The sequence below is a fragment of the Thamnophis elegans genome, chromosome 11 (genome assembly GCF_009769535.1).
Source record: "Thamnophis elegans isolate rThaEle1 chromosome 11, rThaEle1.pri, whole genome shotgun sequence".
In the NCBI taxonomy this organism is placed as follows: domain Eukaryota; kingdom Metazoa; phylum Chordata; class Lepidosauria; order Squamata; family Colubridae; genus Thamnophis; species Thamnophis elegans.
The window spans coordinates 36,729,852-36,755,477 of NC_045551.1; the positions used below are offsets into that span (position 1 = coordinate 36,729,852).

A 25,626-nucleotide genomic window follows, 5' to 3' on the forward strand; every position below is an offset into this window, starting at 1 on the left:
CTTAGTTTGATGATAATTTAACTTCCACATACTTCTAAAGATGGAAGGAATGGTGGGACAAATAAGGAAGAAATATTATCATTGTACTCTGTCTCTTAGCACTGGAAAACATCTAACTGGCTATTATTGAAAACTAAATACTATGCTGGTATTTTTTTTTTTAGCAAGGCAATTCTTATATTTTACTTTCATTTCATTTTTTTTTAAATTCCTGTATATCTTTTAATTCTGTTGATGTATTTTCTTTCTTTTTTTAAATGACTGCTGAAAGATTCATGCATGTGGTTTGATAGAAGGTATACAATTCTAATATCTGAAACTGAATTCTCATGGGACTTCAACAAAAGGAGAGATTTTCTACTCAGATCATTTTACAGTTTATTAACAGTGTGGCTCAAGTTTTGACCTTTCTGCTAAGTACACCAGCATGAAGCCATATTTATATAGAATTCCATTGTTCTCCATAGTGAGGGGAGGAGTATCCAGGATGGGTTGACCTTATCCTCTCGTTGATTGGACTGAGTCAGATAAGCTCTTGGTATACGCCCCTGGTCCACCAGGCACTGCCCAGTTATCAACTCAGTCCCTCAACTGGATGGTTTGCCATCCTGGATCTCTGATAATTTAGATGAATTTTAAAGAAAGGAAAAGGAATAAGTCGTCTACCTACAGCAGCAGCCGCAAGCGAGCTGGACAGCTCCCAGAGCTGGAAAAAGGTCTGCAAAAAGCCCCCTTGGGGCGGCACACTGCCCAGGCCTCTGAGTGAGACAAGTATCACTCAGAAAAGGAAATCTGCCTGGCAAGCAGGAGACAAAGGGCACAAGCCTTCTAAAGGCAAGCCCGGCCGCGGAGGCTCCAGCAGCGCCGGAGCTCTCCGCCGCTCCCCACAGGGTTGAGTGGCTAGCCGCGGCTTCTCAAGCACCGCGGGGCGTGAATCAGTCTACCGGCAAGTGAGGGCGGCACTGGATTCCCACCCAGAAGAAGAGCCTCGCCACGGAAACTCTGCTGGGCGCCAGAGTGCCCTGCTGCTCCCCGCAGGGTCGAGCAGTGAAGCACAGCTTTCCAAACTCTGCGGAGTGCCCACGCCATTGTCCACGTGACCCACCTCATTGGAGGGGGGTCCACGGGCAGAGCCAAGCTGCTAGCGGCACCAGAAAGAGGCAGAAGGTGGAAAAACTGGCGGCAGGGGCACGCGGCAGCTCCTCAGAGCACAAACCACCAGAAGAAGAGATTTAAAAGAGGTGCCCTTTGTCTCTTGGCGTGGGCGCCATCTTGAAGCCAGGAGGAGCCACGTGTTCCAAGATGGCGGCACCCAGCGGCAACGAGGAGATTGGCAGGACCCAATTACCTGCAGCGACAGCAGCAGCCTCACCAGAGGGGTGGAGGATTAACCCAGGTTAGTGACCAACCCAGAGGCTGCACAGAGGGGGGGGGGAACAAAGGCTAGAGACAAGAAAAAGCACCTTTCCCCCAGGGCGGAGCTGGAGGCAGAGGGTGGTCACAAGCCTTCCAAACTCTCTAAGTATGAAAGGCGAAGGCACAGGAAGCTGGAGCAGCTCTACAAGAAGGCAAGTGGCCTGAAATCCATCCCAGGCCTGGGACAGAAGGGGAAGGCCCCTGGAGTCCCTGCAACAGGCGGGCCACAGGGGAGGCACCCACATTGCAAGCAAGGATCCCTATTGACACATCGGGTCTTTGGGGTCTTCCTCAGGTGTGGCAATCCTCCCCACGTATGGCTTCACTGGGTTCAGCCCTGCCCACGAGGCTACCACCTCTGGGTTTCCCCCCCCGCACAGGTGGGCATGGGTTTCAGCCAGCTACCCCCCACAGGGGTCTCCAACTTTCAGGACCTAATGATGCAGGCCTTCTAGCAATGCATGAGAGCGGCATTTCAGCAGCCACAAATGCAGCCTCAGGTGGCACCCTCCTAAGCCGGCCTTCACTGGGTTGTTCCAGCCCTCATTGTATAAGTCACTCCTGTTCAAGACCAAGGCAGCCGCCAAGCTCTGAAACAGAGCAGCAGAAGCACCACCTCAACACCATGGGTTCTCTGCAGAAACTATCTTTGATGAGCAGGCCATTGAGACCGACATGGTGCCAACCCTCAAGGCCTTTCTTGAGTTGGTCAAGCGCCAATGGGCAGCCCCCACAGCAGGACCCACGCCCACATCCACAGCCAAAACTTTCTTCAATGTGGACCGGGACATGGCCGGGGTGCTATCTCAGCCCTCCATCGATGCTTCAGTATTGGTACTGCATACCCCCACTAATCTGCCAGGGGAACCAGAGGAGGCTCTGAAGTTGGAGGACAAGAAGGCGGACCTCACCCTCCAAAGGGGGCATCAAGCAGCTGCCTGGACAGTGAAGGCAGCCACCGCCGCCTCCTTCTTCAACCGGTCTTCCTTACTTTGGCTACAGGAGCTGCAGCAGCGGATCCCCATCACCGAGGTCAGAGCGCACCAGGACATCAACAAACTGGTGGCAGCCATCCAATTTTCAGTGGACGCCACCTTGTCCGCAGCCAGGTTTGCCTCTAGGGCAATCGCTTCAGCCATTGCATCTCATAGGTTTGCTGTGGCTGAGACAGTGGCAGGCAGATGTACGCCACAAGTGGCACCTGGAATCTGCTCCTTTCACAGGAGATGCCCTTTTTGGGGCAGCTCTGGACCCCTACCTAGTCGAGAACAAGGACAAGCGGAAGGTGCTTCCCACTGCTCCAAAGAAGGGACAGTTTAGGGCGGCACCTTACCCCAGATGGTCCTACTCCTGGGGACAAGACTTTGGGTCCTCCTTACGGGGTCAGGATTCTTTCAGGGGCTCAGATGCGGGGTACTCAGGTGCCAGGCAGTACCAGGGGGGTTTCTCTGCCAGGCAGAGATACCCAGATAGACAGCAGAGAGGCAGGCAGCAGAAGCGGCCCTTTCGAGGGGGTGGAGGAGGCGGCAGGGGGCGCTCCTTCCGCAAAAACTAATTCCAACCCAATTCATCTCCCACTGGGGGGCGCTTGGTATACTTTGCTGATCGTTGGGATCACTCCTCATCTGATAAGTGGGTACAGAACACCATTAGGCATGATCTGTCACTGGAGTTCCTTTCCAGCCCCCCAAAGTTTTTCCAGATCTACCCAGTTTCAAATAATTAGGCATGGAGGTTACAGATCCCAGTCAGGATTCAATGTTATTTAGATGACCTGCTGATACAGTTATCCTCTTTTGAGGGGGCTCTAAGGGATCTAGACACCACTATGACAATCCTGAGGGACCATGGGTTCTTGGTGAACCTGACCAAAAGCCACCTCCACCCATTCACTAGTCTAATCTACCTAGGGGCTCTGATAGATTCAGAGGAAGGCAGGGTTTTTCTGTCACCAGAAAGACAACTCTCCTCAAGACGGCTAGCTACCCAGGTAGTCACGGGAGGTAGGGTGTCCCTAGCCACTTTGTCCAACTGCTAGGTACCATGGTCTTCGCCATTGGCATTGTCCCTTGGGCTCGCCTCCACACCAGAGACCTACAATGGTTCCTTTTGCCTTTCCAGTGAAGGTGCAGGAGCTGTTCCCAGACCAAGGTCCTTCTCCCAGCAGAAGTTTCCCGCTCACTGATCTGGTGGACGTCCCCAGCGATAACCAAGGGCGAAGTCTTCAGAACACCAGACCGGGTGACAGTAACCACGGATGCCACCACGTTCGGGTGGGGCGTCCACCTGCAAGATCAGATAGCGCAGGGACAATGGACCCAGTTGGAACTGACTCACAGCATCAACTGGTTGGACCTCAGGGCGGTCTGCATGGCCCTGGTACAGTTCCACCGCTCTGTCAAGGACAGGCACATTCTTGTCCTCACGGACAATATCGCAACCAAGGCTCACTTAAACAGGCAGAGGGGGACCAAATCGAGGGCCCTTATGAGGGAGGCCAAAAGGCTGGGCAGTGGGCCGAAAGGAATGTTCTCTCCTTAAAGGCAGAACATATAGCGGGGTGGACAACATCAGAGCTGATTGACTCAGCTGGGCAGAAGTGGACAACTCGGAGTGGAGACTGCATCCGGCCATCTTCAGGGAGGTGACGGACCACTTTGGTCACCCGGAGGTCAACCTATTTGCCACCCCTCTCAACACCCAACTCCCAAGGTTCTACTCCAGGTACCAAACACAGGGGGCAGAGGGGGGCGGACACTCTGATGCCCGTGGCCCCAGGGACTTCTCTATGCCTATCCACCCTTGCCTCTGATTCCCAGGGTCATTAAAAAAATTATTCGGGAGGGGGCGGAGGTGGTGCTGATTGCCCCCCACTGGCCCAGGAGGCCATGGTTTGCAGATCTCCAATCGCTCTCGGTGGGCAGAGTTTGGAGGATCCCCCAGGAGAGGATCTCCCTCAGTCAGGGGTCTCTGGAGTACCCAGAACCCCAACTGCTTGGCGGTTGAGCGGAGCATCCTGAGGGAGGAAAGATTCTCCCCCAGGGTAATAGAGACTATCCAAGCCACCTGAAGACCCTCCACGGAGCACATTTATGGCATGACCTGGTGGGACTTTTCCATATGGTGTAACTCCTGGGGACAGGACCCAGTGAGAGCCACCGTTCCCTTAGTGCCGGAATTTCTCCAGGCAGGGGGTTAGCTCCCAACACAATTAGGAGACAAGTCTCGGCCATCTCATCTGTGCTTTTGTGTGGCAGAGCCCAAACTCTCACTCACCAACCTTGGTCAGGCAGTTCCTGAAGGGGGCATCCAACCTCAACCACCCATGGTACATAGGTACCCCTCCTGGGACTTGCACAAGATGTTGGACGCTCTGACGGGGCCCCCGTTTGAGCCATTGTGAACAGTGTCACTAAAGTCTTTAACCCTTAAGGTGGTGTTTCTGGTGGCCATCACATCCGCCAGACAGATATCAGAATTGCAGGCTCTGTCTGCCAGGGAGGACCCCTGCATTTTTCACCAGGACAGAGTGGTGTTGCGGTTGGACCCCTCGTTCATACCTAAGGTGTGTTCATGCTTCCACAGGTCGCAGGAGCTGATTTTGCCCAATTTTTGCCCAGACCCTTCCCACTAGAGAGGAAGTGGCACACCTTAGACGTAAGAAGGGCTCTGAGGATTTACCTCAGAAGAACCTGGCCGAATAGGAAGTCCGAGGCCCTGTTTGTCTCATTCCAACCGGGGTCTCTGGGCAAGAAGGTGACCTCCACCACTATAGGCAGGTGGTTGAGGACCTGCATTGCTACGGCCTACCAGTCTCAGGGCATACAGTCACCGAGCCCCATCAAAGCACACTCCACATGAAGTGCGGCCACCATGGCGGCCTGGGCAATGCAGGCATCATTAACAGAGATATGTAGAGCAGCCACGTGGTCTTCCTCCTCACCCTTTGTGAGGAACTACAAGTTGGATACCTTTGCCTCAGCGCAGGCTTCGTTTGGTCGCAGGGTATTACAGGCGGTTCACAGGACAGGGGACACACCCCAACAGGCTTAGTTTGGCCATGTTCCCTCAGTATGTTACCCTCCCTAGGGACGTGTTAGCTTTGGTACGTCCCATACTGGATACTCCTCCCCTCATTATGGAGAAAGGATGTTGGTATTTACCTGATAGCCTCTTCTCATAGTGGGGGAGGAGTATCCAGACCCTCCCTGACATGATAATGTAACATGTATTATGATGGATGTTTAAGTTATAACTCAATAAAAAGTTTGCAAGCATAACAAAGGTCTGGAGTGGATGGCACAACGGGTCGGATCGAGTTCTTCGCCGATAACTGGGCGGTGCCTGGTGGACCAGGGGCGTATACCAAGAGCTTATCTGACTCAGTCCAATCAACAAGAGGATAAGGTTAACCCATCCTGGATACTCCTCCCCCACTATGCGAAGAGGCGTATCAGGTAAGTACCAACACCCTTTCTCAGTGTGACTGTATTGAGCATATGCTTACAGAGCCATGCAGCATTTAAACCCTTATAATGATAGCCAATTATGTAGGCTTGAATATATATGTGTTGTTTAATTTACTAAAGGTAAAAATATTTTTTGTTGGGCATGTTTAGAATGTTTTAGGCGCTCCTATTTCCTCTTGAATCAAAGCAACATGTACCACAGCAGTCAGAAATACATAATATGTTCCTGATTTTTATTATTTATTTTTCACAAAGCTCAGTTTTTCATAGTTAAAATACAATTGCAAAGTTTACACTTTCAGCTTCACAGTTCTTCCAGAGAAGAAAGGAATAATAAGATAGAAGGTATGTGATCATCAGAAGAAGGATAAAGCAAGCCTGGACATTCAGTAGGCTTGAACAGTTGTTCAGATTTATTTCAAGGCTTGTGAAGAAGAAGAGGGGGGAGCATGTGAAGAAAATTCCTAGGAGTTTTGTTAGCATAATCTTGTGATTGCAAATAATGAATTGACTGCTGGAATTAGCAAAATCAAAGCAGGACTGAAGTTATTTTATCAAACACAAAATAGAAATATTGAGAAAATGAAATTTAAAACATGTTTTTCTGGCTCATTTTTCATGTTCTTTAGAATTTAACTATCCATACTCCAATTCTTCTTTCTCTTGCAGAAACTTTTCTCCTTCTATATCACCTGCATCCTTCTTAATATCTTTGTTTTTTTAAATAGCATTTGAGTAGAGATGCTGAAAGGAAATGTCTGGCACCTTGACCAGTTTCTTAACCTATTATGTTAGTAAGTAAAATCTTTATTACGGTCAAAGACCAGCAATACACATTAGTTTTTACACTATGTTAAAAAATACTAACATTAAAATTTAATTAAGAAGTATTGACATTAAAAGTGGATAATAACATAATGGTCCAAAGATTGTTAAAGGTATGTCCAGATAATTGGTACAAGATGGTACTATACTTCTGTAGCCAATTTTTTTCTTATGGACATTGCAGCAGCACAGAACTTTGCCACTGCATACGTGGTAACCGGGTTAGTGTCCTGGAGGAGAAAGCCTAGATAAAAATGGTCTGCCTTCCCTGGCAATCTCTCTAATAAGGGGAGAAAATGTGCAGACCTACAAGCTCTATATAGCTCGTAGTGTAATAGAACATGTGAATTATCTTCCTCTTCTCCTTTACCACATATACAAATGCGTTCTGCTATAGGTGTTCTCTTATACCTGCCCTGGAGGAGTGCTGAAGGAAGAATGTTAAATCTGGCTCTGAAGAAAGCTATTCTTTGTTTTGGGGAGATCAGGTCATTTAGATATCTTGCCCCTATTATGTTAACGAATACTGATTTGGCCCAGAAATTTGGGACCTGGTAAGGAGAGGGAAATTTTAAAAACAAAACAACCAGTTAATGTTTGTTTATGAAGTACAATGACAATATATACCCAGTCTCCCAGCTGTTTTCTCCATCATTAATTAACTGAAGTTTTCAATGTGATCAATGAAGAAGCATCTAAAGCAGGGATGTCAAAATGGCGGTCCATGGGTCAGATGCATCACGTGCAAGCTAAGCCCACCCCAGCTCTGTGAAGAGGGAAAACATTGTGATATGTCACGTGACGCCATTGGTTTGACACCCGTGATCTAAAGGAAGGGGAAGTATGTTAAAATGGAGCATGTTTGGTTACCCACATTTTCTTTGCAAGTAGTGTCTTCCCACCCAAATGCTTTTTTATGTATTGGCTTACCAGTACTCATATGACAGCACAGCTTGCTCCCAAACAATCTGTATCATGTTTTCCTTGGGACTCGGTAGAAATGAAGGAAAACATGCCATTTTTAACAGATAAGAAAGCAGCAAGTTGAGCAGCAAAAATCATTTCAAATCTAGACAAAAGCAAATGATTCCCAGAAGTGGGGAGACAGAAGGAGTAAAATCTAGTAAAGTTGTAGCATAATTTACCACAATTCTTCTAGGACAGTGGTAGTCAACCTGGTCCCTACCACCCACTAGTGGGCGTTCCAACTTTCATGGTGGGCGGTAGGGGTTTGCTGTAATTCTGCTTTATAAATTTTATAAAGTAAAGTTACTTCCCTACTTTATAAATCACCATTACTGTGGAACCGGTGGGCAGTTAGAAAATTTTACTACTAATAGAGATACAAAAGTGGGCGGTAGGTATAAAAAGGTTGACTATCCTTGTTCTAGGATATCATTGTTTCCTCAATAAAATGGATGTATATTCTGAAAATTGGACTCTTATTTAAATGAACTCATTTTTTTCTTTTAAAACAATGTCAATAAAGAATAAGATACTATTTAATATGTTTGTACTTATTAATAGCTGCTTCTAGTCCATACCCAGACTGAAACACATATGTTTTGTATGGCGACAGACCAAAGCATGCATATTCTAGGTACAAGTCTTTCACGGGGACAGGGAGGAGGGAATTAAGTACACCAGTAGTGGCATTGGCAATCAGTGAGATGTAGAGAAATGAAGACTCTGGGAACATTAATGGTCAGATTGATATGTGGAAGAGTTATACTGGGCTTTCTTTTTCTGTGTGATCTCCCTGGATTATGCTTTGGTCAAAACCTGATAGAACTAAAGTTTTCCAAAAAGGTTTTGCCAAATCGTTCTGGGAATTATTTGCAAAACTTCGAAAGAGAGTACATTTCAACTTTTTAACAAAGCACAGTTTCTGAGGAGAGGGGGGAGTTTGCACAGTGCTGTTATTTAGCAAAGCATAGTGTATATAATGAATGTTCAATTTGCTCTTATAATATCAGGTGTTGTAAATACTTAGATTGTGTAACAGTGCCTGCTAAACATAATTACAAAATATAAAAGCCTCTTAATACTACGGCAGAATTATCAGGGTTTACGCTTGGAATGGCAATAATTCCTTCTGATTAGCGTTTAGTCATCTCCTGTTGTCTACTGTTAATCAGTGCATGCAGTGCATTTCCAAAGTAGACATCCTACGGTTCTTTTCTTTCTGGCGTTTTGGATATATATTTTGAAACAAATCCTACAAAGAAATATGTTGACAGCATTGTCATTGCTTTCACAGGTTGTTTTTGCTCAGAACAGTACTTTACTAGAGGCTTTATTTTTTAGAAATAAAAAAGCTAAGCTATAAATTACACCATGAGTCTTAGGGGGGGGAAAGCCCAGTAAATTGATATATAACTGTACAGAAGCCTACCAATTGCTTTTTAATTGGTATTATAGACCGTGCTCTGAAATCAGGATGTTTTATTCTCCTATGTGTGAATATGCAGTATGAAGTTTCTCTAATTGATTCGCTTTGCCCATTCCATTTGATGTATCATTTTTCACAATATTTCATAATTTGTGCTCATTTCTAATGAACAGAGTCGTTAGGACAGGCATGTCTAAGTACAATTGACAGCTAACATTAGGTGCCAGATGCAGTTTATAAAGCTATGTAGAAATCTAGAGAACAGTTTAAATAAATTAGCACCTGTACATTAGTCTCACTTGCTGGTAATTTATAAGCGAATCAGTAGAGATGACATTTAGGTAAGTCATTGATCAAGTTAACAGCTGCATACCCGCTGCCCAGCTGGGATACCTAATTAATAGAGATTGCAGTCCTGACCTAGTGCTTTTCCCTGACTTGAGAACATAATCTTTTTATTTTGTGATTTAACTTTTAATATAAGGAATAAAGAATCTGCCTTATTTTTGAACAGGCAATTCTTTTAACATTAAGCAAATAAAAAGAAATCTGAAACAATCATAAGTTCTAATGGAAATAATGCTTCATTAAGTATTGCAGAACTATGTACAACTTGATACAACTTACTCTTTTGATTCGCTTTGCTCATTCCATTTGATGTATCATTTTTCACAATATTTCATAAGGATTGAGCATTGCTTCTGATGATATTATAAGTGTGCCCATGTAGCTTTCTTGGCAACAATATAAAAATGGCTTGTGGTCTTATTTCAGGATGTTTTTTTTTCATCTGGGTAATCTAATCTGTAGCCCTGGAATTTTTTGAGGGTGGTCTCCCATCAAAATACTAACTAGGTCTAACTTTATGTAGCTTTTCAAAACCAGCCAACCTTAGCTATGTGCTGCCACCACTTGGATGCTGAATTACTGTGAGATTGTGAAGGTCCTTAGTGGGTTAGGGGAACATCAAACATATTGATTGCTAGAGAAATATGGACCATTTCTCTACTGTTCCAGGGTAAAAAAAAGTTTTAAGAAACTACTTCATTCACAAATACTTTCTTCAAGTAGTAGAAAAAGTATGATTTTTCTCTTTTTTTAATGGCAAGATAATTTTTTTGCAAAAGGAATATGTTGAAAGTGTCTTTTCTTTTGTGTGTGTGTGTGTGTGTGTGTGTGTGTGTGTACGCATGCTGCTCTTGTTGTATTCGGGTCTTTTCCCATGTAAGATTGAGATTGTCTTGGAAACGTTTCAGCGAGGTCTCACTCGCCATCTTCAGGCTGGGTTTTGGGCTTAAAGCTTAAAGCCCAGCCTGAAGATGGCGAGTGAGACCTAGCTGAAACATTGCCAAGACAATCTCAATTTTACATGGGAAAAGACCCAAATACAACAAGCGCAGCATACCTACACCCGTGAAAATCTACAAAAACATACATACACACACACACACACACACACACACACACACACACACATACACATCATTACATATACATATATAATTCGTAGATTTTCATGGGTACAGGTATGTAGGTTTTGGCGTATTCGAGTCTTTTCCCGTGTAAGATTGAGAGTATCTTGGCGACGTTTCGACGAGGTCCTACTCGTCATCTTCAGGCTGGTGCCTTCAGCTTCGTGCTTGTGCAAACAAAGCGTGATCGGAGCTGCCGTCTTTCTATAAATATTGGTCTGTGTGTGTGTATAGTGCAGGCTTTGTTGCTGTAAGCGGATTGGTTGGCTGTGTTGTAACATCTTTGCTCGCACAAGCACGAAGCCGAAGGCACCAGCCTGAAGATGACGAGTGGGACCTCGTTGAACCGTCACCAAGATACTCTCAATCTTACACGGGAAAAGACCCGAATACGCCAAAACCTGCATACACAGACACACACACACACACACACACACACTATTGTATTACTAGTAATAAAGTGGTATTTTTATTGCTGTAGTTAATTTTGAGAACATTGGAAAAACTATGTGACCTAATTTTAATACCTAGATTTCAGAATACTATAAAATGTTGTTGGTATGTATTTAAAAACATATTAATTTTATCTTCAGAAGACTGTATGATAGTAATATAATGCATTTAATAATTCCTGGGACAACACAAACATAATATTTCAAATGCTTAAATGACTTAGTACAATCTGAATAGTAATTTGTTTTTTGGAATAAAAATAACATGATTGATAAAATGAGATTTATAAAGTCAGCTAAAGTATATTATATGATACAGAATAGTTGTGTTTGAATAGGAATTATGTATAATTATTTTGAAACAAAGTATCTTTTTTTCCTCCTATGAAACTATTCCTGATTATGCTAATTTTCTTTGAAATCCTTTTGAACTGTCAAATTACAACAGAATTTACTTTAAAAACATTGTTATGGTCTCAGTGTATACTTCTCTTAATGGGTGGGCCACAATGAATATTTCATTACTAGTATATATAATACAGTATTGGTTTTGAATATATGAACTCTTACTTTATGATCTCCTTTTCTCTCAGTTTAATGCATCCATTGCTAGTTTTTATTTTGAACTTCAGATGAAGGTGTCACTTTATTTGGACTAAGAGTTATGGTATTAACTTTTCTTTCTTTTTTTTTTTTTGAATACTGGTTTCAAGGCAGCTCATGTAATCTGGTTGATGAGGTACTGTGTGAATGGACAAAATTGGGATTACTTAGGAAATTACAGTATGAGCTCCATGGCAAGCAAAGAAAAAATAAAAGATTTTAAATAAATATGTGCACAGGAAGTGGTAGAAATTTTCATTACAAAATGAATACTTTTCTTATCACAATAATAGCACAATTATAAAGTTGGCTGGCTGTAATAGGATTTCTTAAACTGCCATTGTACTATTACTTCACTTATGGTCAATTGACTGTGGCAGAGTCAGACATTCATCTGCAGGTAAATTTTCTATACAGTGATCCTCAAGTGCTATTAGATTAGATGAAAAAGAGCCTTTTGCGTTTATTACACAATATCTCAAAAGTATTATTTAAAGTCAGATCTTGCCAACCAACTTTCCTATTATGTGTCTAGCAGGAGATTTTTGGAAGCTCTTAGCCAAGTGATACTTGCTTAGTAGATATCCATTTTAATCACTGGACTTTAATTTTCAGGAGATGAGCAAGGTGATCGTTCCCTGATAGGGACATTATAGTAAAAAGTGACATGACCCGCAAAAATCTTAATTAATGGTGTACTGGCTTGCCTTGCCTTAGGCTTGTTTTCTATGTCTTTAGCATATATGCAGATATTGGGCTATTCTGCATTAATTATAGCAATGTTGCAGTCAGGATTTTTTGCTTTCATAGCTGAGATTATTTGAATCATCAAACAGAAGCAAATATAGAGGACACTACTTATGTATACACAGTTGGTCCCAATATTCCATAATATATTCTTTTGACATGTTACTTTATGTGGTGTTTAATATCCGTTGGCTCACTATGGGTTTTTCTATTGTCATTATAATTAATCCCCATTTGTTCACAAATGGATGTTCACCTATTTTGTGTATGTACAATATCCCCATTGACTAACAAATGGGAATTCATCAAGCCACTAAGAGAATCAAAATACCCTTCTATAAAATCAAGCTAATCCTTTTTGTTTGCTGCTGAGTTCTCAGAATCCCTGTTTGGAATGCCAATAAGATATTAATAAAGTAATAGGTGAGATCTTTATACACTCCACACATATTAAGTAGGTTGACAGTGCTGACAAACCAGTCTGTGTCCACAGAAAATACTATTGATAAGAAATATCCTTGAGTTAATATAATTATAATGCAACACAGTTCTTCAGAAAAGAAAATATTAACTGCTTGCTTGAGTCTATTTCTTATCACTGTGGATATTTTTTTTTTGCATTACTGTTTCTTGACACAATAGTTTAACATTCATTCTCATAATGAATTATACATGATTGTATATGACTGCACTATGTGAGTATCACGGCATTGCAATAAAAACATTTCAAAATAATTAACAGGTGTAACAAATGATCATTCAAGCACATCATGCCAGTTGTCTCCTTAATACAAAATCCTAAAAATACACAGCCTTCTTCACAGCCTTTTATGTACTATGCTCACAAGGAGCATGTAGCCACCTAGGTCTTCATTTATTATATCCTTGGGACCAACTAAACATTTGTCCATTGTTGCAAACATTTTGGGATGAACTGGTCAGTAAATTTAGTCTCTCCCAACCTGAATAAAATGTGTGCCTCAGAACTGTTTCCTTATTTGGTTCCATTATTTAACATTATTCCTATTACCCATCTCTGTTGACATAATAACTTTGGGTAACAAACATCAGAATCCTTTAATTAGAATTTGCAAAGCAACAGATTTTATTAACTGTACAACGTTGAAGTAAAATTAAATCAGCCTTCTTATAACTCCAGGTGAATGAATTATTTTCTTTTATCTTAGGAAAAACTAAGATTTTCAGCTTCTTTTAAGTCACAATTCAATTGCCTATTGAGGCAGAGCAATTTATATATTCTTGTTTTAAATCAGGGGTGTCAAACTCCCGGCCCGTGGGCCAGATGCATCATGCGCTGGCCACACCCACACCCGGTCTAGCAAAATGAAAAAAAGTCCCAATATGTCATGTGATGCAGCTATGACAATGTGGATTTGACACCACTGTTTTAAATATGTTTTCTTCTCCCTGAGTAAAACAATTTTTCATTTTGTCAAGTGACTTCGTTAGAATCCCTTCTGGTGATTGTTATAAGGATTATATTTTTCTGCCTATATAATGGAACAAACAAACTTCATACAGAAGTGCAATAAAAGCTTAGAATTTGAAATAATTCAAATTCATGGCTGTTTGAATTCCAGAATTTTGCATTCCAGTAGTTATAAGCTTGTAGCAATCCAATTCTCTACCCATTCAGATTCTTCAAGTACTTCTGTGGTTCAGAGAACCTATGTTTCTAGTCTATTGATTGATAGTACATTGTCGGAATTTTCACACAGAATTAGTTGTAACAGTGAAAAATGACCAGAATCCAAAAAATTGTAAAGTGCTACTGTTTTATGGACAAATGGGGGTTATCAGTCAAAAGAGCTTGAAATTGTCTTGAATGGATTCAACTTTCCTGCTTATCTTGCATTAATATTAACTCAGTTTTTTTAAAAAAAATCAAGCTTTATCAATAATGCCACTATTTTAGTAGGGAAAAGGGGAGCTAAAATTTATGCCTGTCTAGAGAATAATGATGGCAGCAATCAGCAAAGTTTATATATAGTCCCTCTTATTTTAGCTGCATGGAAATTGTATGAAACTCCTGAAAATTTACAGAAATATTTATCAGTGGTAATGACCATGTTTATTTTCCCTGAAAGCACAATCAAAACAAAATAAGCTAGCCTGAAAATTTCTTAGGGTTTTTAAAGAGAATTTATTTCCTTCTCTTCATTTCAGAACATCATGGAGAACTCAACTATATATGTTCCTTTATTAGAAGGACAGTACATGAATTAATTCTGATATTTAGTATTACCAGGTAGAACTAACAAGCAAATTATGTAAGAACTTGGAAATAGAATTCTAAATGACTGGTTAATACTAAATTGATTAGATTTCTTAATTCTGAATGATGAGTTTTTTCACTCTTAAATTAACTTTTCATTTTGGAATGTGCATGAAGTGAATATGTATTTGAATATCTGCTTTAAAGATCTCTCTCCTTCATTTTGAAGTTGCATCAGTATCCCACACCTCATTTTTCTTTTTTGCATCTACTCTCACTTAATGGACTTACACTTTTAGTTCCATTATCTACTATTTGAAATAATAATAATAATAATAATAATAATAATAATAATAATAATAATAATAATATGATATCAAAAACTAATATTCTAATAGGAGGTTTATGATTATCATTATGTTTTCTAAAAGTCTAATTTCACTTTTGTTTACAGAAAGCAATTGCCTATTTATTTCCTTCTGGTCTATTTGATAAAAGGGCCAGGCCTTTGATGAAGGTAAGAACATTATGCAGTGCTACCAAAATCAGAATACTATTAGCTTAGTACAGTAATAATTATATTAATAAACTATTTTTCTCTACTTTAAACAGCACCCTGAGGAAGTGTTTCCAAAGACAAGTGGTAAGTGGAGATTTTCCTATGGTTTGTACATAGGGTAGGTTCCAAAACATTAATATATGTCCCATCCAATGTTCTGTTGTCCAAGCACGTAATCAGATGCTTTGGAAAGTTATGTTTTATTTGGGATAAGAGTATTGTATAAAGAAAACAATCCTAAGATCATTCACATATATTGTATCATTGTTTAGATTTAAAGAATCGATTGAGAGGATTATGCAAATAGTTAATGTTATCACTTTCAAATACAAAACACACTAAATGGAGTCCTGCTTTAGGTGTAATTCTCTTTGGGGTGGGGGGAATTGTATATTTGATTAGAGTTGTATAGTTACTGCTGTTTGTGTTATATTTCTTCAGTTATTCAATGGGATGAAGATGGTCGTCCATTTAATTTTCTTTTTTATACTGGCAAGCAGTCATACTATTCTTTAATGCATGTAAGTGGTTTAATTTTTTCCCCTCCTGAAAATACAATGTACACATTTAAATTGCAATATTCTTTTGAGGAAAACTAATTATCAAATAAGGAATTAATAGCTTTTTCTCCAATTAAGCTTTGGTTTGAGTCTATCAGTATTAAATAGGTCCAGCTATTAAAATGTAATGATATGATAAATGAAATGTATACCTTTTATAATTTATTTACTTTGTTCATCAATATACCATACATTTCCAACCATATGACAGCCTTCAGTGGTTATAAATTTATTTAAAATATATAGTATTTTTCAACTGAAAGCATTATAAAATATATTTATGAAATTCTTACAATACTTGAACATTTAAACATAAATTCAGATAATAGCTTGAGATTTAGGCACACAACAAATCTGCTTATTAGTTCTGTGGTGGTTTGCAGTCAATCTGCTATAAATGAACAGTGGTGGACTTCACCATAGTTGAGGCTGCTCTCTTTAAAATTAGATTTCCAGTAAAGAATGACAAGGTGAAAACTAAAAATATGAGAAGTGGGTTAAAAGAAAGTTGAAGGAGTAACCAGGGAACAAAAATGAAGATAGCAAAGGTGCTTCTCATAGTTCTTGACCTACAACCTTTCAGTTAGTGATTGTTTCAAATTACTGTGCTGAATAAATGGTGGTTACAACCAGTAGTGGATTCCTACTGGTTTGACCCGGTTTGGCCAAACCGGTAGTGGTATGGTGGCTTTGGTTGCTGGAACCGGCAGCAACCCAGGCCTGCCACGCCCCCGAACTAGTTTCCTGGTTGCCACTGCCATCGCCGCCATCTTGTTTTGGAGTTCTATGCATGCGCAGAACAATTTTAATTGAACTGTGCATGTATGCACACGAATGAACCGGCAGTAAAGCTGGACGGAACCCACCCCTGGTTACAACCAATCCTTTTAGTTCAGGCCATCCCACCTGTCACGTGATCACAATCTGTGTGCCCTGCAATCTGTTTTAATTTATGACCAGTTACTAAGTACCCTGCAATCATATGATTTCTATGCCTTTCGTGTTGCCTTTCCCAGAAAGTCAGTGGAGAAGCTAGCAGAGAAAACCACTACTTCCTGGAGTAGGTTTCCCCCATCTGTGCATCTTCCCCAGCCACTCTGCTTGCACCATGTCAGTCACTGTGCATCATCCTTGATCCATGTGATACCTTCTTTTTTAAAATATTTTTTTAATTTTTAATTTAGAACAAATACATTATCCTTCTTTACATGCTATAGAAAGTGTATCAGTTGGTTACAAAAAAAAACCATTTGTGTATCTCTTCCACAGTCAACAAACATAGTTCATATTAACATAAGTATTTTAACTCAAATATTTATACATGTCACCATCATTAAATCTCCATTTTCATTTGACTATAATTGTTTAAACGTCCTTCATCATAAAATATACCAAAGTTAAATACTTAACCACATACTGGCCTTTCGATTACTATTTCTAAAATCCTCCAATAACACTAAATCCTTATGTCCTGTTCTAACTAAACATCCATAATATTTAATAACAAAGTTTTCTAATCCTCCTTTCCAAATCACTGTTTAAAGTTTACATCCAGTTTCCTTATGTTATACCCATATTTATATATGCATTGTTATCCCTCCTTATTCGATTATATCATGTATCATAACATTTCCCCCTAATAATCAAAACTTTAATTGTATCTAACTTAGTTCATTATCATCATCATCATCATCATCATTATTATTATTATTATTATTATTATTATTATTATTATACAATTGTATCACAGCGGCCAGTTGTTTCGCCGGATTTGGCATTGGTTACTAGTCGGGCCCCAACCAGGGGCCTAGGACGTCGTAACGTATTTTCGTAATATGCGTGCAGATCCAAGCAGTGCGGCTTTTTGCATTTGACTGATGGTGATTTTGTCAATTTTTAACTGTTTTAAATGTAATTCCAGTGCTTTTGGAATAGCACCCAGTGTGCCAATTACCACTGCTGGTTTGTGCCATAGTCGTTGAATTTCGATTTTTAAGTCCTGATATCTTGTGATTTTTTCATGTTCCTTCTCGGCGACCCTGCTATCACCTGGTATTGCAATGTCTATGATTGTGACCTTATTTTTCTCAACCAGTGTGATGTCTGGTGTATTATGCGCCAGTATTTTGTCGGTTTGTATACGGAAATCCCACAAGATCTTGACCGTCTGATTTTCTGTGACTTTTTCAGGCTGATGTTCCCACCAGTTTGTTGCTGTTTTAATATTATAATTTTTGCACAAATTCCAATGGATCATTTGTGCTACTGAATTGTGCCGCAATTTATAATCAGTCTGCGTGATTTTTTTTACAGCAGCTGAGTATGTGATCAACAGTTTCATCAGCTTCTTTGCAAAGTCTGCATTTGGCATCATCAGAGGATTTTTCGATTTTGGCCTTAATGGCATTTGTGCGGATAGCTTGTTCTTGCGCAGCCAGGATTAGTGACTCTGTTTCTTTCTTTAATGTACCTGTTTTTAACCATAACCAAGTTTGTTCACTGTCCACTTTATCTTTTATTTTTTCCAGAAATTGACCATGCAGTGCTTTGTTCTGCCAACTCTCCATTCTTGATTTTATCACATCTTTTCTGTATTCTTGTTTTGTCTGTTGGGCCTTCAGTAGATTTTTGTTCTTTACTTCGATTAATAGATGTTCTTGACTTTCTTTTAAATAATCAGCCAGTGCATGTTTTTCTTCTTCAACTGTTTGCTTCACTTGTAATAATCCTCTGCCACCTGATTTTCGGGGCAGATATAGTCTATCAGTATCACCACGTGGATGTAAACTGTAGTGCATTGTCATTAGTTTCCTGGTTTTTTCGGTCCAAAAGGTCCAAATCAGCTTGTGTCCAGTTAACTATGCCAGCTGTGTATCTTATAACTGGTATTGCCCAGGTATTTATGGCTTTGATTGTATTTCCACCATTCAATTTAGATTTCAAAATTTTCCTAACTCTGTTGGTGTACTCTCGTCTGACAATAGTTTTTACTTCTCCATGCTTGATGTTATCCAACTGCAGAATGCCTAAGTATTTGTAGGCTTCATTTTCTTTGCATTTAATTAGTTGGCCATTGGGCATTTCAACTCCTTCAGATGCAGTGATTTTGCCCCTTTTTATGGATACAGTGGCGCATTTTTCCATGCCAAACTGCATTGAAATATCGGTGCTGAATACTCGGACTGTATTTGTCAATGATTGGATTTCTATTTCTGACTTTCCATAGAGTTTCAAATCATCCATATATAGTAAATGCGAAATTTTTTCAGCTTTTTTGGCTGTTTGGTAGCCTAATTTCATTTTTTTAAAGATTACTGATAGTGGGATCATTGCGATGATGAAGAGAAGAGGTGAAAGTGAATCACCCTGGAAAATTCCTCGCTTGATATTAACCATTCCGTAGCTCTCATTCCCTACTGCCAACTCAGTTCTCCATTGTTTCATTGCCTTTTCAGTAAAGGATCTAATATTTTTGCTAATGCCAGTTGTTTCTAAGCATTTTATGATCCAACTATGTGGCAGTGAGTCAAATGCCTTTTTGTAATCAATCCAGACCATATTCAAGTTCGTTTTTCTGTTCTTACAATTTTCTAATATCATTTTATCAATTAGAAGCTGATCTTTTGTGCCCCTGCTCCTTCTTTTGTTGCCTTTTTGCTCTACTGGCAAGATGTTGTTTGTTTCCAAATAATCCATCATGTTATCTGCAATAATGCCTGTGAGTAATTTGAAGGTTGTTGGCAAGCATGTTATTGGTCTATAGTTTTCAGGTGTTGTTCCTTTAGTTGGATCTTTCTGAATCAAGTATGTTTTTCCAGTTGTCAACCATTCATCAATTTGGCCCTTTTGTAAAATTTCATTCAGTTGCCTGGCCAATATTGCATGTAAACTGGTCAGATATTTGAGCCAGAAACCATGTAATTGGTCCTTTCCAGGTGATGTCCAATTCTTTACCTTTTTAACTCGATTTTTGATCATCTCAGTTGTTATTTCTAATACTTGCATTTGTTTGTTGCCAATGCTTTTCTCAAAGTCATGTATCCACTTTGCTTCCTTGTTGTAGTCCTTTGCATTTTCCCACAATTATTTCCAGAATTCAACTGTGGCCTGCTTTTCTGGTTTTTCACTTTTGGTGTCACCATTCACATTAAGACTTTGATAAAAACGCCGTTGGTCTGATCGAAATTGCTGATTTTGTTTATATTGGATGATTCGTGCCTCATATCTTTCAATTTTTCTAGCTGTTGCTGTTATCTGCTGTTTTACAATCTCTACAGCTTCATTGATGTTTCTTGTATCCAATCTATATCTCCTGATTAGCCGATCTATGATTTTGTTGTTTTTAAGTCGTTGCTCATGCATGTTCTTTAAGTTACTAGCATCTGCCCTTAATTTTTTGATTTTTTGTTCTAAACGGATTTTCCACTTTGGCTTTGGTGCTTTTTCTGTTGTGTGACTAGGTATTTTAATTTTAATGCCTAGTTCATTAGTGACTATTACAGCTGTGCTGTACATTAACTGGTTTGTTTCCAAGATGGATCCCGGTTCAATTGTTGAAAACACTGCATTAACCATTTTCATGATAGGGGCCAAAATTTTCTTAGGCACAGTTTTTAGTGATGGTAAACGTTGCCTTTCCTCATTAAGCAGAAAATGTTCCATGATCTTATCCTTCAATTCTTTTTGTTTTTGAGTTAGTTCATCAGTTGGTTCAATGATAACTGGTTCTAGTGGTGGTGATGTTATTTCCTCCCCGAGAGCTTCTTCTGGGAGTTCTACTATAGTGTCTTTAGTTGTGTCTTGAATATCAGTTATTTCCGCTTGTGATATTGTTTTTTGGGTTTTGCAGTTTGCCTGAATTTCCTCATGTTCAACTTCACTAAACACTTTATTCCGTATAATAAATCGCCTTTGATCTGCTAGTCGTTGTTCACTAACATTTGAATCTGGATATTGTTGTTTCCATAATTCATACATTCGCTTTAAATATCCTCTTTTTTCTGGCTCTGAGTTGTAGTAACAGGCCATTATGGCACGGTTTTCATCTGCACTATATTTTTGTCGTTTTGTTGGCTGGTCCACTTGTAGCCCACTTGTCGACGGATGTCCAGGGACCCCAACATCCGCCGCGGCCCTTGTTAACCCGCGCGACGACCGATGCGGTATGGAATTCTTATTCGTTTTTTTCACCATATTTTATGGGTTGGCGGGGGTTTTTTTTACGGGACCAGATGCCAACCTGATCCCAACCTTCCTCCTTTCTCATCCGGGCTTGGGACCGGCAACGGCGGAGTTATTATTATTATTATTATTATTATTATTATTATTATTATTATTATTACTATTAACCTTTATGTATAATCCAAAGGGATTGCTAATCTTCCTTATATGGGTACCATTCAATATTCATATCCAATTATACTCATCATAACACTACACATTTTATACATTACTAACATTATCAATTATTTATTTAAGCTATATCTATTATCAATAAATTTCACTATGTTTAACTAGTTTTAAATTATATTCTTCCATCTATCAACCTGTATCTTTCCAATAACAAAACAATCTCATATCTTCTGCCATTTGTGGTGCCAATCCTCTAATCATCTTCTTGATCAGCTTTGTATGGACTTCTCTTAGCAACTCCTTGCTTGTAAGATCTCTCATATAATCTTGATGCCTTCTTTCTGTTTCCTTATTCAGCTTGTCTTTGATTTTCAGCAGTGTTATCAATACTTTTGCTAGTAGAATTTCTTTCTTTGAGTCCATAGATTCTTTAATTTTTTCTTCTTCTATATCCTGCCCTCTGGAATAGATTTCCCCTCCATTTACTTCCTCTTTAAGTATTCCATTCTTTCCATTTTCAAACCAATTACCATCAATATCAGCAGGTTTCATCTCTTTATATTCATTTTCCACTTTGGTTTTTTGAGTTTCAATCATCCCGTTTTGCATTTGATAAACATCCTCAATTTTTTCCATCATATTTTATTGTTATGTGCTCTAAGTATTCCAGTTTTTCATCTATTCTTTCATATATATTTGATAATTTCTGTATTTCTGAACGTATCTTTTGCAAATTTGAGACTTCTATTTTCTTTTGAAGTTGTGTAATTCTAACAAACACAGCTGCTCTAGCTTGGAAGGTTAATAAGATTAAAGCATAGATTCACAAAGGATGTTGTTTTCACTTCAAAGGGCCATCTGTGTGTTTTCCTTCTTATCACTCTTTGTAGCCAAGCAATAAAATCTTGTGCTACCAAGTCAAAAACAATCTGTGAAAGAACAAAAACCTCCCAGCCTCCGAGCAGTGGTAACACACTTTAAAAGTTTCCTTTTGTATCTTTTTTGTATTTCAAGTTAGAAAAAGGAGTCCAATCTTTAAATGGATTAGAAAAATACCCACAGCAATGAACGAGGAAAACTTTAGCCTATAGTTTACAGAGAATCATAAAGAGAAGGTAGAAGAAGAAAACTTAATCCATCCATTTCAAAAGGCTTGCATAAATTCCATCCATGAAGATAGCATTTAAAAGGTAAGATAACCATTGTCCAAAACCATTCCAAATTTAATTTCGCCGCTTGACTCTTCTATTCTTCAATTTAAATTAATTTTTAAGTTTTTATAGGCAGTCTCTTTTTAAAACAATAAAAGTTTCTCACCAGCTGGAAACACTTTCTCTTTCCATATCCTTCCGTTTTGGAGCCGCCCCGACTTCGTCAGTCTTGGCTGGATTTTTTGTCGTCAGCTTGAAGAACTTCTCTTGCTTTTTTGAGGGATTTTGCGATATCCCTGAGATCAGCAAGATGTATTCTTCCTGTTCACTATCTCTTCGGGATGATTAAGGTCCGTTTGGACCACCCAGCGGCAAAAGTATTGGCTGCAGTCTCAGAGCATCGATACCGCACAACCATATCATCGTGACCTTGGTTCCTCCTCCCATGTGATACCTTCTTGCATCCCCTTGCACCCTTTACAACCTTTACAACCCACACAGCACCTCTCATGTGCCCCCTTGCATTCTCACCTGTTCCTGACCGCCCGCTCATTCTCATCCTTTTCCAACCTGCACTGAACCTTTAACACACTCCATGTGCCCCCTCAACTTGCGCTGTGCTTCTCACATCTCGTACCTCCCCAATCTACAAGGTGCTTATAGTATCCCTTTGCTCCTTCCCTAATCTTTCATATATCTATATTGAGCCTCTCACATACTCTCCTTCTCCCACCCCTGCACACATCTGTCTCCGCCCACCTGGCAATAATTATATATCTGCCTGCAGGTCTGGAACTTGCAACTACCTGCCAGTTTCCCCACTGCCTCTGATTGTGGGAAGCCAGCAGGAAGTTGCTTCACCAAACGACCTTAGGATTCAGTTAACAATGGCTAATGTGACTGCAGAGTTTGCCATCACCAAGCTAATCATGCTTTACGATTGCATTGGATAGCGATGGAAATTTTGGTCCCAGTTGCTATTGTAAGTTGAAGGCTACCAATAGACATTCTTATATGAGAGTTCTAAAGAAAGTAAAGAACTTGTAACATGTGTTCTTAACTTTTCTTAGAGCATTCTGAAGCAAAGTCTTAGTGGCCAGGATACTATATAGCACTTGCAAATAAATAAATAAAAAAAATTCCACCTCAAATTTCAATTGCAGGGGAATTATCTTTAAAACTTTGCTCTGGGGCTATAGACAGCACCCTGCAGCAACTTTCACTTCACCTTTCTCGCACTGCCCTTATGGCTGTTAGGTTGAAGAGATAAGAGGTGACTCTGCCATCAAAAATACTGATAGAAATCTTCTAATCCCATGATTGGTCATTAATCCCTATTTATTCTGTTCTGCATTTCAGTTGCTTCCTTCAGTTGTTTTCATTTAGTAAGTTATTAGCTAGCATATGGTCTTATTTTCCATTGGAGAGGGTTTTTTAATTAACTTGGAAAATTATAACAAAATCTGGATATTCTCTTTCAATATGGAGAGAATCTAAAATTATTTCTGCAGCTTTTCCTAAAATTTGTGCATGTGTAAGATCCAGAGACAAATAAAAGAACTGCCTCTTTTTAAAGAAGTAAGCAAACATTCAATTAGAATTTGCTTTCCTATAAATTAAATTAATTTGTTGTCAGCTTTGGAATGAGAGAAAACCAGTCTTTATTTTTTTCTTTGTGACATCTTTTCAAATACTTGGAGAATTGTATTGTACTCATACTCAATCATCTTTCCTAAAGGCTAAACAAGCCCAGTTATTTCAACTGTTCTTGGGAAATGTGATGAGCATTCCCTCTATTACTTGATCCAATTAATTAATAGAAATATTGAACAAAGAGCAACACAAGCTCTTTCCACTGTTTTCAGTTTAGTGTTCATTGACATTATTTAGATTTCTGATTTTATTATATCTTTTTAAAAAAACTTGACATCCATCTTTTAATATTGCTCTCACTTTATTGAAATCTGCTTTTTTAAGTCCAATATTTAATTTGATTGTATTCAGTTGCCATTTCTTTTTAAATCTAAAAAATGCAGGATGATACTATTTCTTTCCCCCACTGTTCTCATTACTGAACAATTACTAGGTGGGTTTCCTCTGTACTCTCTGAACTTATCTATCTCAAGGTGCAACATTTATTGCATTTGCACAGTATATGCATTTGTAAACCTTAGTCCCTTGACTTCAGGAAAACTGAATCAGTATTGATGGTTACGAAAAATGAAATGCCCATTTTCCTGAAAAATAAAGTAACACTTTTCAGCATAGTGCTGCTATCAAAAGACTGTTTCTCTTGTTACTGGATGCTGTAACACTAAAGGTGCAATAGCATTTAGAGGACTTTATCTGTGAAGAGGATTGTTTTCCTGTGTTTGTTGGAATTATCTTCGTTTGTACTCTCTGCACCCAAAGGACAAAATCCCCACTTGTCAGGTACATTTATTTCTTTAGAAGGAGAAGAGAGGAATTTTTTTTTTCTTCTTTTGGTTGACCTTGGGCAAATGAGCTTCTTGCCCTGGCAGAAATGAAATGAATGATAAATGTAGAGGGTGTCTTTGCTGAGTAATGGAGCTGCAGCCTAGGCTTTCCAGAGAGTTTTCTCCTGCACAGCCTGAGGCAGCCTGAGGACCCCTACTGTTCATTTAAATAGGTATGTCAAATCTGCCTTGAAACGCTGCTGGTTTGATCTGTGGTAATATTTGTGAAGGTTCCATATGGACTTGAGCCCCCCTGCAGTGCTAAGAAATAATGTACAACGCTTCATGGTGCAGACACAAATTTTCTCTGAAAAGGGATGCAGCGCTGCGTTTTAGCTGTCGGAGAGGATGATGGAGCTGACGCACTATGCCTGTCAACTTGTTACACGGATGGGTTGCACGCAGAGAGGCTGTGGAAAATCTGTGCCTTTTAGCTTTTCTACTTAATCACGGTTGTAGCATTGCCTTTAGACTGTATGCTACATTAATTCTCTTCCTGCCTTCTGCCTTTCATCCCAAGTTTCACGGAAAAAAGTAAAGCATGCAGGTCTTGTAGAGGGGCCTTATCAAGCAGCTGTCATCTGACAGGCCATTTGCATTTGTTTTGGCTGAAACAGAGCAAGCCAAGGGCAAGATGTTTTGTTGCATTCCATCATAATGAAGAAATTATAGAAAAATTACAGGGAGTACAACTTCTTAACATTCGTAGCTCTTGCCTTTGAAAAAAAAAACAGTGTTGGTGATTTTCCACATGCACAATCTTTTCAAGTGGCCAGGCTCCCCATTTGATTAAACGTTTCTTCATTTGAAATACATTCAACAAACAAAGTGTAATTATGGTAGGATATTTATATAGTTGCTTAAATAGTATCAGTACATTTGGAAATATTTCCATTAATATACATACATACTTTC

The 25,626-nt window shown here is 39.6% G+C and overlaps 1 protein-coding gene across 1 annotated transcript in view; it reads left to right on the forward strand.

The window, feature by feature from the left end:
• Positions 1–25,626, forward strand: part of MRPS9 (mitochondrial ribosomal protein S9) — a 48,108-nt gene that overhangs the window by 10,678 nt on the left and 11,804 nt on the right. Inside the window, exons 3-5 of the mRNA XM_032226461.1 lie at positions 15,067–15,129; positions 15,225–15,255; positions 15,613–15,692. Coding sequence (XP_032082352.1) covers positions 15,067–15,129; positions 15,225–15,255; positions 15,613–15,692 — 174 coding nt within the window. The remainder of the gene's footprint in view (positions 1–15,066; positions 15,130–15,224; positions 15,256–15,612; positions 15,693–25,626) is intronic.